This window comes from Physeter macrocephalus, chromosome 4 (genome assembly GCF_002837175.3).
Source record: "Physeter macrocephalus isolate SW-GA chromosome 4, ASM283717v5, whole genome shotgun sequence".
Classification (NCBI taxonomy): domain Eukaryota; kingdom Metazoa; phylum Chordata; class Mammalia; order Artiodactyla; family Physeteridae; genus Physeter; species Physeter macrocephalus.
Window position 1 is genome coordinate 136545236 of NC_041217.1, and position 16159 is coordinate 136561394.

The 16159-nt window shown below is 45.5% G+C and overlaps 1 protein-coding gene across 2 annotated transcripts in view; it reads left to right on the plus strand.

Annotated features, from left to right (window-relative positions):
* DAB1 (DAB adaptor protein 1) overlaps positions 1-16159 on the plus strand; it is a 294648-nt gene that overhangs the window by 273290 nt on the left and 5199 nt on the right. The window contains exons 11-13 of one of the 2 annotated variants that reach the window (XM_055083962.1): positions 454-1002; positions 4614-4741; positions 5119-5202. In XM_055083962.1, the coding sequence (XP_054939937.1) occupies positions 454-1002; positions 4614-4741; positions 5119-5202 (761 nt within the window). Of the gene's footprint in view, positions 1-453; positions 1003-4613; positions 4742-5118; positions 5203-16159 lie in introns of those variants that run through there. The other variant, XM_028488109.2, reaches the window with a different exon arrangement.

Consider the following 16159-nt stretch of genomic DNA (forward strand, 5'->3'; position numbering starts at 1 on the left):
AGCTTGACTCTTAGAGAGCTGGAGCATTTGGGAATGCCCTAAGTCTAGCAAGAAGGGGAGGCTAGATTCAAACCCAGATGTGCCTGGTTTCCAGCCCTCTGCCTTTTCCACTGAGACACACTGGTTCCTGAGGTTGTGTGATGTCAGAAACCTCTAAGAATTATAGGAACTTTAAGAACTATAGCAATATTATCATTACTCCCCAGATCTCTGCCTGGTGTCCCCCTCACTGTATTCTAGTCTCTGCTTACAAGTCATCTCCTCAGAGCGGTTTTCCCTGACCAGGGCTCTAGAAGACAGACTCCAGGAGAGCAGGGACTTCTGTCTTACTCACCTTTGCATCCTAGCACACGGCCTGACACTCAACAGGTGCTTGGTCCCTTTCTTCCCATCACCTGACTCCCTGAATGATTCTTTCCCAAGGCGCCTGACTCTTCTTTTTGACCCTTGCAGGTTATGTTGCAATGGGCGCCGTCCTCCCATCCTTCTGGGGCCAGCAGCCCCTTGTCCAACAGCAGATCGCCATGGGTGCTCAGCCACCAGTCGCTCAGGTGATGCCAGGGGCTCAGCCCATCGCATGGGGCCAGCCGGGTCTCTTCCCTGCCACTCAGCAGCCCTGGCCCACCGTGGCCGGGCAGTTTCCGCCAGCCGCCTTCATGCCCACACAAACTGTTATGCCTTTGCCAGCTGCCATGTTCCAAGGTCCCCTCACCCCCCTTGCAACCGTCCCAGCCACGGGTGACTCCGCCAGGTCAAGTCCACAGACCGACAAGCCCAGGCAGAAAATGGGGAAAGAAATGTTTAAGGATTTCCAGATGGCCCAGCCTCCACCCGTGCCCTCCCGCAAACCCGACCAGCCCTCCCTCACCTGCACCTCAGAGGCCTTCTCCAGTTACTTCAACAAAGTCGGGGTGGCACAGGATACAGACGACTGTGATGACTTTGACATCTCCCAGTTGAATTTGACGCCTGTGACTTCTACTACACCATCGACCAACTCACGTGAGTGCCCTTCTTTGAACGCATAAACCCCCAGAGAGCAATCGATGCCTTGTTTCTGGCATCAGAGACATCACCTCAGTTGCATTCAACAGGCCTCTTTGTATATATGACTACTACTAAGATCGGCCTCCCATTATTAGGTGCCAATTATACACACCTTCTCCATGTGCTTTATATTTATTATTTCTATACTCCTAACAATGCTAATGGCAAGTTTTGTTAGACCTGTTTGACAGATAACGAAAGTGAGATTCAAAGACAAAGAAAATAGACAAAAGGATGGAATTGAATACAGGCCTGTTATTTATCTAGCATGTTACTCTGGCTCTGAAGTTTTTGTTCCCTTGCACATTCATTTATTCATTTATGTATGTCCCAGCTCTGACAACATAGATTTGGGTATGGCTTATTGAACTAAAAATGAATGGTGTATGTGCATTTAAAAAATGTTAGGGACAAGTATAAAAATGAGAAAATTAAGATCAGGAGAAAACACAGGCCAGAGATAGAGCAGCCGTAAGGCCTCCTACAACTGGTAGAGTGGCAGCCAGAATTTGCTCAAAGCTTCAGGTAGTCAGAAAGCTCTGCACTGGGAATCCAGAGAGTGGCTTGATTACTTACTAGTTTTGTGTCGATGGGCAAGTCATTTTACTTCTTTGAGCCTCAATTTCCTCATCTGTCTTAGGCTAAGGTCATAAAAAGGATTCAGTGGTACATGTACTAAAACATTATGTCCCTCACAGAGTTGGAAGTATTTTTATCGTCATTGTTATGGCATACTGAGTGGGTTTGCGCAGTCTTGGACTGAGGTTCTAATCCTGCCTTCTCCACCCCAAACTGTGTCTTTGGGCTTCTCTTAACCTCAGCTGTGTCTTGGGTAAAATAAGTGAGCTAGCTTCAATAGCTCTGTGCCTTGTCCTAGTTCTGGCATTCAGTGATTCTGTCCCAGCTCACTTTTCTATTGCCAGCATCTGGAAAACCAGCACTGTGCAGCCAATCAGAATCCAGATGTACTTGGGCACACCGATGCCTGGTTGACACCATCCGGGGAAGGTGTCTGGTGATCCAGCCTGTGCCCTGACAGTTGATAAGGGGAAGGAAAGGGCTGATGGAACAGTGAGGTTGGCGTTTTCATTACTGTCACAGATGGTATGGATTACTGCTTAGCCAGTACCGTGAATTGTCAAAAAAAATCTAATGTTAACACAATTAGATAATGTCACTTCAGCAAGGTTTGGGGTGCTGTTCTGAAAATGAACCTCTTCTATGGGTATAAACAACCTACTTCCTCTCGGGCCATATGATCTACATGGTGGGGGCATCTCTATTCACTCCAGCTTACAGGGTTTCAATGAAGAATCATGAATAAAAAATGAAATGCTAAAGAAATGACAGCCATGTATAAAAAGCAAGCATCTTTTGAAGACAAGTGTCTCTCTTTCAAGGGGCTTGTGTGCCAGCTATATATATAAAAGAGGGAAGTTTAAGTTCTTTGAGGACAGGGAATATGTCTTAATCATCCTCGTGTTGCTACACTTCTCATGATGGTTGTGTGGTGTCTGGCACATGGGAGGTGTTTTGGAACGATTGTAGAGGATGAAGGTACAAAACAAAGGCTACTGAGTTACTGTCGTGTGTCAGAGCGGGAGATTTTGGTCCAGATAATTTTTTGTTGCGGGCGGCTGTCCTATGGATTGTAGGATGTTTAGCGGCATCCCTGGCCTCTAGCCACTAGATGCCCGGTAGCACACATCCTCTTCCCCTAGCCATGATGACCAAAAATGATTCTAGATAGTGCCAAATGTCCCTTGGGAGTAAAATTGTCCTAGATTGAGAACCACAGTTTTAGGGTATAGGGGTATTCTACAAAACCTTCTAAAGGTTAAGATACTTTTGCGTAAATAAACTTCGAGTTCTGCATCCCACTGATTCCATCCAATAAGTATGAGCAGTGTATCTCTCAGAATCGGCAGCTCTGTCAGGGTTCTCAGCCTTTAGTAAGCAAACTGTCGAACACAGTTCAGAATCCAATTACACTCATAATTATTAAGCATCTACCGCATATCAAGGTGTTTTCATAAAGCTTATCTCATTTAAACTCTCTGTAGCTGGTTTGTTCTGTAGGCATCTCATGAAACAAAGCAGACTTCCTTTTAAATTAAAAAAAAAGAAACAATGTTTTATTTTAAAGAAAATGAGTGCAACCTATCTTTGTATCCTCTTATCCATCAGCATCACCTTTCGAATGTTTTGAGTGGAGAGGAGCCAAAATTACACCTCAAATAGAAATAGAAAAGCACAGTGGACTGAACACTGTCAGATTTGTGTTAAATCCCAGCGCTCCTGCTTCATAGTTGTGTTAACTCTAAGAAAGGCATTTCACCCCTCTGAGCCGCAGTTTCTTCATCAGAAAAAGACAATAGGTACAATAGCACCTTGCAGGGTTTATATTAGAGAGCATCATGAATGCAAAGTGCCTAGCACCGTGTCTAGCTTGCTGGCACGCAGTAAGTAGCATCATCATTCTAAAGAGAGGTTCATCGAGGCAAAAGCAACTCACCAAGTTTTATAATCACTCACTGTCTGATAAGCAGCCAGATTTTGTAAATTCTGGGATGTAATGGCAGAGAGGCCTTGTCAATGGCTTTGGAAATTCAGCTACTAAATCAAGCCACGCCCCACCCCCCTCCTTTGGGGCTGAGCCAGTGCTGGGTAGTTTCAATGCCAATTTAGACATTATTGAAAAGAAAAAAAAAGAAATTATTGAAAGGAAAGTAGTTTCTAATGGCATATTTATTATAAACCTCTGGGATAAAGGACTCAAGGAAAATGTGGGAAGGTTAGGACAGAAAATGGTGATCCTTATGGAACAAGGATAAAAGTGCCAGCTGTGAAGTTGCCATCAGCTACATTCATCTTCCCAGATCACCGAGACACTCTATTCAGCACGTGTTTATCGAATACCTACTATGTGCCAGGACACAAAGCCTGCTTCTACCACTTGCCAAGTCTGTGGCCTTGAGCAATTTAGCAATCTTCACCTTCCTTATCTGTAAAATTGCAAGAACCCCTACCTCGAAGAGGCTTTATGCGGATTAGCGATATTGCCTGTAAAATTTCTGATGGCTTCCGACACATAGAAGGCACTCAATAACTGCATATCACTGTCCTCTTCTCTATTTATTCTTATTGAAATAATTATATGAAGTTAAGAAAGAAGACTGTAGTCTAGCAGGTCTCAATTTGAGTCTGCAGAAACACAGAATTTCTGATTCAGTAGGTGTATCTAGGGTGGGGTCCAAGAATTTGTATTACTATCAAGTTCCCAGATGTGATTGATGCTGCTGGTCCAGGGGCTATCCCTTGAGGACCGCTGCCCCACCCATCCCTGTGGACCACCAGCTCCTTCCTGACCGTCAAGTTTGTGAGAGGACAAGATTGATAGGTACAGAGGAGATATTAAACTGTTCAACCGATCTGACTTGTGATAGGAAGGGAGGAGTCCTGGGATTTGACTCGAATATAATCAGATCCCTGAGGTTTCTGTGGGGTATAAACGGTTGCTGCCGGACACTTAGGATGTTTTCTTTTTCTGCATGGTCTCTATGTAGCTCCAACCCCAGCCCCTAGACAGAGCTCTCCATCCAAATCATCTGCATCCCACGCCAGTGATCCGACCACCGATGACATCTTTGAAGAGGGCTTTGAAAGTCCCAGCAAAAGTGAAGAGCAAGAAGCTGTAAGTGACCGGTTTGTTCTTTCCGGTTTTGGTTTTTTTTTTTTTGTTTTTTTTTTTTTCAGTTTAAAACCTCTGTATCTGAAATGGACAATGCATGAGGAAACCTATGTAGAAAAGAATGCTGGCTCAGACTCTTAAGTTCTAAAGGGGTGACTAAAGGCGTTTTCTTTTATGTTCAAATGAGCAGCCGAAAACCGTTATCCTTTCATTAAGTTGTTACTACAAGTTCTCACATTTGCGGAAGTGGCATCCTCTAAACGAAGTGCTGCCTCCTTTAAAATAACAGAGTATATGTGTGCATGAAAATATGCCCAGCTGTCTTATATTTTCAATTACTGAAAAGAAAAAAAAAAAAGTGTTATCTTCTTGTGTTCTAGCCTGATGGGTCACAGGCCTCATCCAACAGTGATCCCTTTGGTGAGCCCAGTGGTGATAATATAAGTCCACAGGCCGGTAGCTAGATAGCACAGGTCTGGGTAGGTATCTGTCCTTTTGATCTCCCACCCTTAAGCCATCTGCTTTCCCTTTTGCTTGTTTGTTACCTCTGAAGTCACATCCCTGATGTTTGCATCATCTCACCTTGCCTGGTGTCTGTTTTCCACCTTGTTTATCCTCATGGATGCATGACCTTTGACATATATTGGGAGGTAGGGGTAGAGGTGACGAGTGGGGAATGGTCGTATTTTATTAGTGATCTGTTCTGAGTGGGGGGGTGTTGATAGAAGGAGGCATGGTCAATGCTACTTAACGTGGACTCAGTGTCTAAAAGCATCAACATTCTGAGATGGACACATTCTGCCCACCCTGATTCTTTCTCAGTGAAATAGGGTCCAGATGCTTAAATCTTTTAAGCAGTGTGTCAACTGCACTTGCCTACACTCTGCAGATCTAAAATAAGGTCACCAACCAAACACACTGAGAAGCCAGACTAAGAAACAAAAACAAGCAGTGCTTGACATAAGATTGATAGAGATGTGAGATGATGGTAGTCCATTTTGTCTGGCCAAAAGGGGCCCCCACACCCTTTCTGACGTGGAAGTGGAATTCAAAGCTCAGAGACGTGTCACGTTCGCTTCTGAGGCTCTGCTCTTTGCACCTGTGCTACAGCCTGTGGTTTGCCACCAAAACCACTTCAGACTCCATCAGCAGCGGCTTCAAGAGAGGGGTACTTACATTTACTAGAAGTGGGTTTTGGCACTTGAATTTTAATACATCTGATTGTATGGAAAGAAAGAGGGGCCGATGAAGCGAACTTTCCCGGGAGACAGAAGTACCCTTGTTACCCAGGCGTGAGTTCTAAGGTCACTCCTTGACAAATGTGTTCAATTTTTCATATACTTTTCTAGTTTTCCATAAACGTGTAGGACTGCAAGGCCATACCGACAGAGCTCTGTTTTGAGGCCTGAACATTATGGTCAGGACCATTAAAATGGTAAATAGTTTTCACTGTTCATAAATGGATTCTGAGGCTACCTCGGAATCAGTCGCAGTTCATGTGTAAGTTATTTTGATGGTTGTTGAAAGCTCATACAGTGTTTTGAAAGTGCACTTTGCTAATAGATTTTATGACTAAAGAATCTCACCTACCGTACTTTTTGCCATGTTTCACCTTAGTACGATTGCATATGAGAACACATCCTGCCATGCAAATGCCCATCTAAAAATCCAGTCTTGCCAAGCTATTTGGGGAACTTGTGATACAGGCCAAGTAAATGTTCCAGGAAAGACAAAAGTTAGAGATGTTGGGTGGACACCTTGGGAAGATTCCCCCAGAGGTTTTTCTACCCCTTACCTATGTTTTATTTCACATGCTCACCCTTGCCTTGAAAAATTTGATGAATGAACTGGAGGTGACAAGAACCATTCATCAGCATAACAGCCAACATCATCCTAAAATTGAGTTCTTCTAGAGAATAAAGGTGACATGCAGCATTTGCAGATCGATGTTTCACACCCTCATCTCGACGAGCCTGTTCTGCTTGAGACAGTCGTACAGGCTCTTTTTATGAGGCTTCAGCCTGTTCCGTGTTTGATGTTCTGTCTAGAACCCCAGGCCAGGGTTGAGTTGTGAATGGACGTGGCATGGTCTAGTGGGAAGAGCTCAGAATTTGGAACTTGAGTTCAAATTCTAGCTCAGCTACTTAAGAGCAGGAAATCTTGGGCAAGAACCATACTTACTGTTGAGTCTTGGTTTGCTTATCTGCTGAAAGGGCCTTATGTATACATTACATTAACTAAGATAGCATATGGAGACAGGTACTCGGTACTCGGCTTAAAAAAATCTGGTTCTGGAGCAAGAGTGAGTTCAGAATCTGGCGCTAGCACTTATAAGCTATGTGACCCTCATGAGATGTCACAATAATTCTCCATCTTATTTTGAAAAATGAGGGTAAAAATAGTGTTCTCCTCATAAGCTTATTGTTTGGACAATAATCATAGGAGGTGATGTGTGTGGAGCTCTTAGCACAGCATTTGACACAGGGAAAGCACCCAAGATCTGTTAGCTGCCATCGCCACCACCAGCACCATCACCACCACCCCCATCGTCATCCTATGTGCTCAATAAATGCGGTTCGCCACTCCCTTGGTTTTTATACGTTTAGCCCTTATGTCCTCGTGTTGAATAAATTCTACCATAAGGACCCAGGCCACTGGCTGGGAGGTTTTGCTTTTTACTTTCTATTTGCAGGTAATTAATTTTCAATATGCCTCAAAATAGCTTTGGGAAAAAGGAAAAAGAAAAACCCTACTTCTTAGTTTTCTGGCTCGCCCTGTCCCGTAATCAGAAGGACCCCTGTTAGGGCCTCACAGGCCTCCTCTCAGTTCTCAGAAAATGAGCAGCCTTATCTTAGATTCACATGTAAATCATAATAAGTAGCTCCCAGCTCCAAAGGAGGGCTGGGCTGTAATCTTCCATGAAACAGTTTTCTCCCTTTGAAAGCTTAGTCTGGCAATTACACAATTGCCTATCAAGAATTGCATTCCAAGAGGCTGATGCCAGCCTTGCCGACACATCCCTTAAGACACCCATAAGGGAAGTCCAAATGAGCCTTTTGGGCCCCTCCTTCAATAGCAGTATAAGCCACGTTTGATCTTTCTGTCTCCATCCCATTCGCCCATCCACCTAACTGGAGATTTACTGACTGCAATTTCTTAGGGCCTTTCCAGGCATTTGGAAAAAGGATACCATGCAGGGAGAGTTACGTCCATGGCTCTGTTTTCCCCGCTGCCTCCGTACAGTTGGAAAGCAAGAGTCTCAGCCTTCTTATCACCCTTGCAACCATTATCTCCAGCTGCTTTTTATTAGAAATGCCCGCACAATTCTGAGTAGGTAGGGGTGACATCTGTTGATAAGTTAAAACCATATTGCACCCTAGTAAGAGGAAACGGATGGCCTCAATCCTCTCAGGAGGAAGCTTCGGGGCCAATCTCAAAACAGCATTTCTGTTTTAGCAATAAAGGGGAATATCTTCAATTATTTCATGTTTTTCCCCTACTCTCCCATCTGGGAGAATCACGTGTCTGAAAGACTGGGTCAACAGGGGCAAAAGAAAGAACCCAAATAATATTATTATAATGGCTGGCATGGGAATGGCAGGTAATTTATACTCCACTGATATGTTGCTGGAGCAATTTTAAGGGCGAAATGTTAGCTTTTGAGGAGATGAAAGAAAAATGAAAACATTTATTTGGTTAAATGGCTAAGTAAATAAACTGCCTATCAGACTTTCCCAGCTGTCAAGTCAAAGTAGCATCTGTAACAATGGGGAATTGTTTGGTCTGTCTCCCTTAGTAACAGTAGATATTGCCATAAATAATAAGTCACTGTCATTTTTTAAGACCAGTCTTCATAGTGGGAACCCAAGACATGTAAAATGTTACCTGATGCATTTATAGTATTCAAGGGAAAAGAAAGCAGAACTTCAGATGATTTTGGTAAGAGATTTAAAAAAAAAAAAAAAAAGGAAAGAAAGAAAAGAAATGCCCAGAGTCAGGGGACTTGGGTCTGAATTATGGTTCCAAAGCAGGTGACCTTAGGCAGGAATTTAGCTAGCCCCTGGAACCCCCGGTCACCACATATGAAGATGAATCATAGCAAGAGCTCCCTCCTCAGGCTCTCCCAGAATCAGAAAATACCATGAGTATGAAAGTGCTTTTATAAGCTTTGAAACTAGAATACACATATTTGGCATTATTATCACCATTCTGTTTTTTTTTTTTTTTTTGTGGTATGCGGGCCTCCCTCTGTTGTGGCCTCTCCCGTCGCGGAGCACAGGCTCCGGACGCGCAGGCTCAGCGGCCATGGCTCACGGGCCCAGCCGCTCCGCGGCATGTGGGATCCTCCCAGACCGGGGCGCGAACCCGGTTCCCCTGAATTGGCAGGCGGACGCGCAACCACTGCGCCACCAGGAAAGCCCACCATTCTGTTTTTAAATAGAATCACATAACAAAGAGCCTCAAAACAGAGAACCACAAAAATGGAAAAACGATCTCTCCTTTTCATGGGCATGGTACTCCGAGGCAAGTCCAAGCCAAGCTAGTCCAGGCGGGAGATGGGAAGGCCTGGGTTGAGAGCAGTGTCGGCCAGGTTGGACAGATGGGCATGATGCCCAGGGATATGAAAAGATGGAATCAGGAGGAGGTTAAGGCTGCAGGGAAGGGGGAGGTGAGGAAGAAGAGGGCATGTGCTAGGATGAGCCCCAGATTCCTGCCTGACTGGGGGATCTAGGTGGTACCAGGCACTGTGCTAAGGAATGCAGAGCTGCAGGCTTGAGCAGAAAAAAGGCCAGTTTACTTTGGGACCAGTTGTACCTGAGGTGCCCTTGAACTTCCAAGCAGAGATGCCGGTGGACTGCTGGATATGAGACTCTGGAGAACAAAAGACTAGAAATGGAGATTTCAACATGGTGTTCAGCCCCTAGAGTAGTGAGCACACCTAGACTCCACTGATCATTTAGACCCGAGGCCAGCACACTCTCTGGGACTATTTACGTTTTTGTGGGCCATCTGGCCTTTGTCACAACTAATCTACTCTACTGTTGCAGCAGGAAAGCAGCAAAAGACAGTGCACAAAGGACTGGGTGTGATGAGTGCCAGTAACACTTTATTTACAAAAAAAACTGGCAGCCGCTAAAATGGGCCAATGGGCTGTCGTATGATGACCTCTGAGTTAGATCACGCTCACTGTTTCTGGAATCACCCTGCAGAAGCTAATGCAAGCAGCCTTGCATTTACTACTACTAATAAAATAAATGTAAAAATTACTAGGATGTTTATAGCACTTTTATAGACATCACCTAATTCAATCCTCAGGGGAATGCTCTTAAGTATTTTTATCATTCCTATTTCACAGATATGACAGGTAAGGTAGAGAGGTTCATGACATGTTGAAATCACATGATTCACATGTAATAGGGCTAGGATTTGAATCTAGACCCAGATTAAATAACTTAAGAGCACTCAACCAAGACCGGGACACCCGGGTTTTAGCAGCCTCGCTGACTTAATTGCTTGTGACCTGAGGCAGGCGGCCTCATTTCTGACCTCTGGTCTTCTCTTCGGTAAAGCCATTCCCACAGGCCCTTCCAACGCTTACATTCTAGGACCCTCTAACTTGCCCACGGTCACCCAGCTAGAGCATGGAATACCCAGTCCTCAAACTAGATCTTCCAACAGCACCCTTCTCCCCGGCTGTCCTTATTCCCAGCTAATGAAGGAAAGGCCAGAAGTCCCTGAAATATGTTGACGTCATTAGGGGTCCTGGTGACTACCTGTGTGAGATCCAGAACCCACTCCTGACCACCAGGAACCTACTCAGGACAGGCCATCCTGCTTATGGCAGAGAACGGGTGCCAGCAACCTCAGTGCCCTCCTCCGCTACGTGACAAGGTCAAGAAACGTGACGTAAATCTGCAAAGCAGATAACTTGTACCCATCATTATTATTATTATTGGGGAAGTGCAGAATTGATCAGGACATGTGCAGACCCCCTGGGAACTCAGAGTGTGCACCTCTGTGTCCACCAAGTGGGTTTCAGCACCCAAGACCCCCTGGAAGCGAGTGCATTTAGCAGCAACTTCAGTCTCTAAGGCATCGTCATTAAATCCGTCCTGTATTTTGAAGACTCTCCTACTCTGAAGGCCAGATTTTCAGGCTGAAAGTGGTCAGAAAGCTTTATTGTTTCCCTTTCCTCTGAATAAAAGGGAAAGGAAGACTCCTGCCCGTTGTTAAAATTCCTTCTGTCATATGAGCTCACTTGTTACGTGTTACAGTCCCATGATGTTGATGTTACAAACCCCATCGTACAGATGAAGAAACTGAGGCCCAGGTGAAACGCCTTCCTCAGTTCATACAGGTAGTTAGGAAGTTGCTGGGGTCTTTGTGGCTCTAAACCCCACGCCTTTTCCATGGATTCAGGTGGCACTTTGAGTTCTTTCAGCCTTGTTTCCACTCCCTGGTTACCATCACCTTTTTCATTTTATCAGGCCAGGAAATATTAGACCCTGCTGAGCTAGGCCCAAGTGTTCGGGCTTAAAGACCCTGAGGCTGAAGTTGCTGCCTAGGCAGGGCAATGCTGAGGACCTCAAGCTTTGGCTCACCTCCTAGCTGCAGTCTGACCCCCAGCTTGGCTCGGCATGGCTCTTACCCCCAGGCTCCCAGGAGGGGCAGAGATGGGCTTGCTCAGCAGCTAGATTGCGTGGCGCGTGTCCTCACGTCCAAGACCACGTTTCTCAGCGTGCCACGTCTTCTCCCCGCTCATCATTTGTTTTGGACATACCTTTGCTCCATGTGGCCAAGCTTTCCAGAAACAAACACAATAAAAATTAAAGGGATGCAAAGTCATAAGCACAATTTAGGTGGCTTTCCAAAGGGGCTCATTATAATGTGGGATTGGAACCTATGTGCCTTTATACTTCAAGCCAGACAGGTGGAGATAGGTAGGGAAAGTGAGGGAATAAGCACAGAAAGGGGAGTCCAGACCCTGGGCTGCCCTCCTGGCTCTCTACTGATTCCTGCGGACTTTGGGGAAAAAAAAACCAACCCTCACATCTGGGGGCCTCCATTTCTTCCTGTAGGAAAGGAACCGTCAGATCGATGGCCCTTCTTGCTTTGACATTTTATAAAAGGGGTCATGTGGCAGTGGAGAGGACAGTGGGCTTAGGAAAGAGCTGGGCGTGTTTACATGAAACGCTCAGGAAAGCAAATCTAGTCTACAGTGGTCGAAAGCAGATCAGTGGTTGCCGCACTGGAGTGAAGGGTTGACTGAGCAGGACCCTGAGGAAGTTTTTAGGGTGAGGAAATGCTCTATAGCTTGATTGCTCTGGGGAGGGCCAGATGGGTGTATATATTTCCCACAACTCATCAAACTGTCCACTTAAAATGGGAACATTTCATCGTATATAAATCACACCTCAGTGAAGTTGATTTAAAAATAAGAATAGGGGGCTTCCCTGGTGGCACGGTGGTTGAGAGTCCGCCTGCCGATGCAGGGGACGCGGGTTCGTGCCCCGGTCCGGGAGGATCCCACATGCCGCGGAGCGGCTGGGCCCGTGAGCCATGGCCGCTGAGCCTGCGCGTCCGGAGCCCGTGCTCCGCAACGGGAGAGGCCACAACGGTGAGAGGCCCGCGTACCACAAAACAACAACAACAACAAAAACCTGTTAAAAATAAGAATAGGTAAATTCATAGAGATGGAAAGTAGATTAGAGGTTAGTTACCAGGGGTTGGGGGTCAGGGGGACTAGCAAGTCACTGCTTAATGGGTACAGAGTCTATTTGGGGTGAAGAAAGAGGTTTAGAAATAATGGTGATGGTTGCACAATATGATGAGTGTAATGAATGTCCCTGAATTGTATGCTTAAAAATGATTAAAATGGGAAATGCTTTGCTCTAAATATTTTACTGCAATACAAAAGCTAAAAAAATAACAAAGCCGGTTATATCCCAGCTCTGCCCTCTGCTGGCTGAGTGACCTTAGGCCAGTGACCAAACTCTGGGGAGCCCTGCTTCTTCCCTGTAAATGGAGATAGGAATACGCAGGGTACAGACTCTGGGATGCCCAAATGAGACCATGTATGTGATCGAGGAATCCCCTTTAGAGACTGTAAAGGTTTCTGTAAATATAAGCTATTATTACTCTAAATCTGTGATTCCACTCGACTTCTGTACGTTAGCTCATACTTCATACTTCAAGTCATCTGCCAACACGTGGAAGTCTCTGCCATCCACAGGGCCCTCCAACCAGATCCTTTAGATTAACCCCGCATTCTTTCTACACAGTTTCCCAAGGCGGATCCTGTGCCATTATTAGGTTTCCTAACAGCCCAGTTACGCTATGAAGTAGGGTCTATGAAGGAGATGGACTTCGGAAAGCCACCTACAGGTGATTTTTAGGCCTAAAACCATCTTCTATAAAGGAAGGATAGAGCCACATGCCCAGACATAAGAAACCTAACCGTTTTTGGAGTACCTCCTCCATGCCAGGCTCTGTGCCAGACAGTCAGTGTGTATTTTCTCCTTCAGTCCTCAATGAGGATTTCTTGACTCATTTTACAGATAAGAAAACCGGAACCCAGAAGGGTTAAGTAACCTACATGGAGTTCTAAGGTTACTAAGTAGGTGACAGTGAGAAAGAGAACAGCAGCCTGACAGCCAAGAGCTGGGCCCTTGGTGTTCTGTTGAACGTAAACAATTTCACAGAACATCAGCATCCCACAAAGCATTCAGTGACCGTGATGGGTAGAGACACATCCAGACCACTCGGTAGCCATGGCTGACAGGAACATTGTCCAAATTCCAAAGATGACCAAATATTCTTCTCTCCTGGCTTTAGCCTTGTTCCATGCTACCTGCCTTCCAGATAAGAATTATTACGATAATCCTACTCCAGCTTCCTGAAAGCATCCAACCCAGAGAGAAGCCTTACTTTCTTGACCCTCCCCCTAAACATCTAATATAAGCCTAAACCTATAAGAAGCCCTTTCTAATCACCTCTTCCAGACTTGCCCGTGGTTCCCCTCGTTGTAATGAGTAATAAACCCAACTTGTTCAAGTGCAAGTGTGTTCGCGGTGGTCTGTGGCTGCAGGCAGTAGTTGGCAGTAATACCAGCCTGGATTTGCCCGATTTCCCATCTGTGTGCTTGCACTCTTTCATTGCACCTCCCAGAAAACAGGGTATTCAACTTAAGTCAAAGGGTGGAGAGTTAATTTGTTTTCCTTTTTACTGCATGGTTTCTATCTACTTTGTTGTCCTCTAGAAATGAAGATTATTAATATGTCAGATTCACAAATGAGCTTAAAGTTCAGAAGCGTTTGCCAGCTCCCAGTAAGAGAAGCGCTTTTCATTCACTCATTCACATCCTCATGCTTCATGTTGTTCGTGGGTGCGCCTGCCAGGTTCCAAGCTTGTGCTCAGAATTTGGGATACTGACGTGAAAGGTGCAGCGGAGCTCACTGTGTAGAAGGCACTAGGAGATAACACGATGGCAGTGTAGACTCCACAGGGCACTGCTGGAGTCCAGGGGCAGAGTGGTCCGCGTCACCTGCGTAGTCCAGGAAGCCCTTCTCTTTGGGCTGGTTCTGAAAGTATGAACCCCCAGGTGCAGGACGAGGAGAGGTCCTGAAGGTGGAAGGAATTGTCTAAGCAGAGTCTCGGGGATGGGAAATCCCATCATATCGGGGGGACCAGAAGTACAGGGAAGAAGGTGCAGCCTAGGAGAGAGAGGAAGTACATGAGGCCGGATGGGAAGGGAGAGCCATGTCGGAAGGGCCCTGTGGACCATCCCGAGGAGTCTGTGTTATCCTTGGGGGCTTAAGGAGCTGGGAGGGTCGTTCTAAGCAGGAAACTGGCATGACAAAATCCATTTCAGAAAGATCATTCTGATAGAAGCATAAGAATTTTTTGTAAGCATGATGTACGTGACCGGAAGGGTAATTTTTTAAAAAATAAGTTTATTTATTTATTTTTATTTTTGGCTGCATTGGGTCTTCGTTGCTGCACACGGGCTTTCTCTAGGTGCGGTGAGCAGGGGCTGCTCTTTGTTGCAGTGCATGGGCTTCTCATTGCAGTGGCTTCTCTTGTTGCAGATCCCGGGCTCTAGGCGTACAGGCTTCAGTAGTTGCGGCACGCGGGCTCAGTAGTCGTGGCTCGCGGGCTCTAGAGCGCAGGCTCAGTAGTTGTGGTGCACGGGCTTAGTTGCTCCGCGGCATGTGGGATCTTCCCGGACCACGGCTTGAACCCGTGTCCCCTGCATTGGCAGGCAGATTCTTAACCACTGTGCCACCAGGGAAGTCCGAGGAAGGGTAACTTTTGATTCATGGTCTGGAAGGGACATTTATTAGCTCTAATGGATTACGAGACTAATGGGTCTCATGTGCCCAGTGAAGGAACTTTGACCTTACCCTGTTGGTAATGAGGAGCCGTTGAAGGATTTGAAGCAGGGCCGAGATGTGGTCAGATCTGACCAAAGAAAACAAAAAATATCAACAGCGTGTTATGTTAATGTGTGGTTCCATTTAGGCTTTTTGTAATGTCGAAAATAGCTTAAAGACCCCCTGGTGACCTTGCCAGAAGTCAGGTCAGAAATTTCTGGATCAAATGATTTCTTAGCTCCCCTCCAGCTCTGACAGCCTAAGATTCTGTAACAAGGAAGGTAAAGCTATTGCCAAAATATATAATGCATCAGAGTGTCAGACTTTGGGGATTATCTGCTGCTTTGGGGGTTTTACACACCACTGCTCCCCTTCATTAGTGGGGATAATTGAGAGTTGACTGCAGTCGTTACCACTGTTGTGATGGGTATTTGAAGCTAAATTCCGTCAGGCAGGAGATGTGTGAATATTTATCTCAGCTGCAGAAAGTTAATGCAGTGTGGCATTAATTACCCTGTCTGAGCCTGCTGTCTTCTGTTTTTAGGTGTCATTCTCAGTTGAATAAATTAGTTTCCAAAATTGGAATAAAGCAAATGTAGGGTGAGATCAAGGCAGCCAGACTTCTTAGGGCATCCAAAAAGCAGAGTGAGCTGAGAAAGTCTACCCAGGAAAGATGAAGATGCGTCCTTGTAGCCCAGCGTAGGCAAAAGGAAATGTTGTTTCCCAGTAGCGGTACTTCACTACTTTACCACTCTAGCTTTGCTCCGCCCACCTGACACCCAGAACACAAACACACAGTAAAGTTCCATGTTTAGCCTTACCACAGGTATTTGAAACATTTCAGGACATTGGCAGAGAATAGATTAGGTGCTTAATAAATCATCTTGCTATAGATTTTGATTTTTGATTCAATTATGGGAGAATAAAGCCAAGGGAGAGTGTGTTTAGGACAAAGGGATCAGAACAGTGAAAAAAGTAGAAAGTGTATCCTAGACATTCATTCATTCAGCAGACCTTCATTGTGCACCTACAGTGCTGGGTCCACATG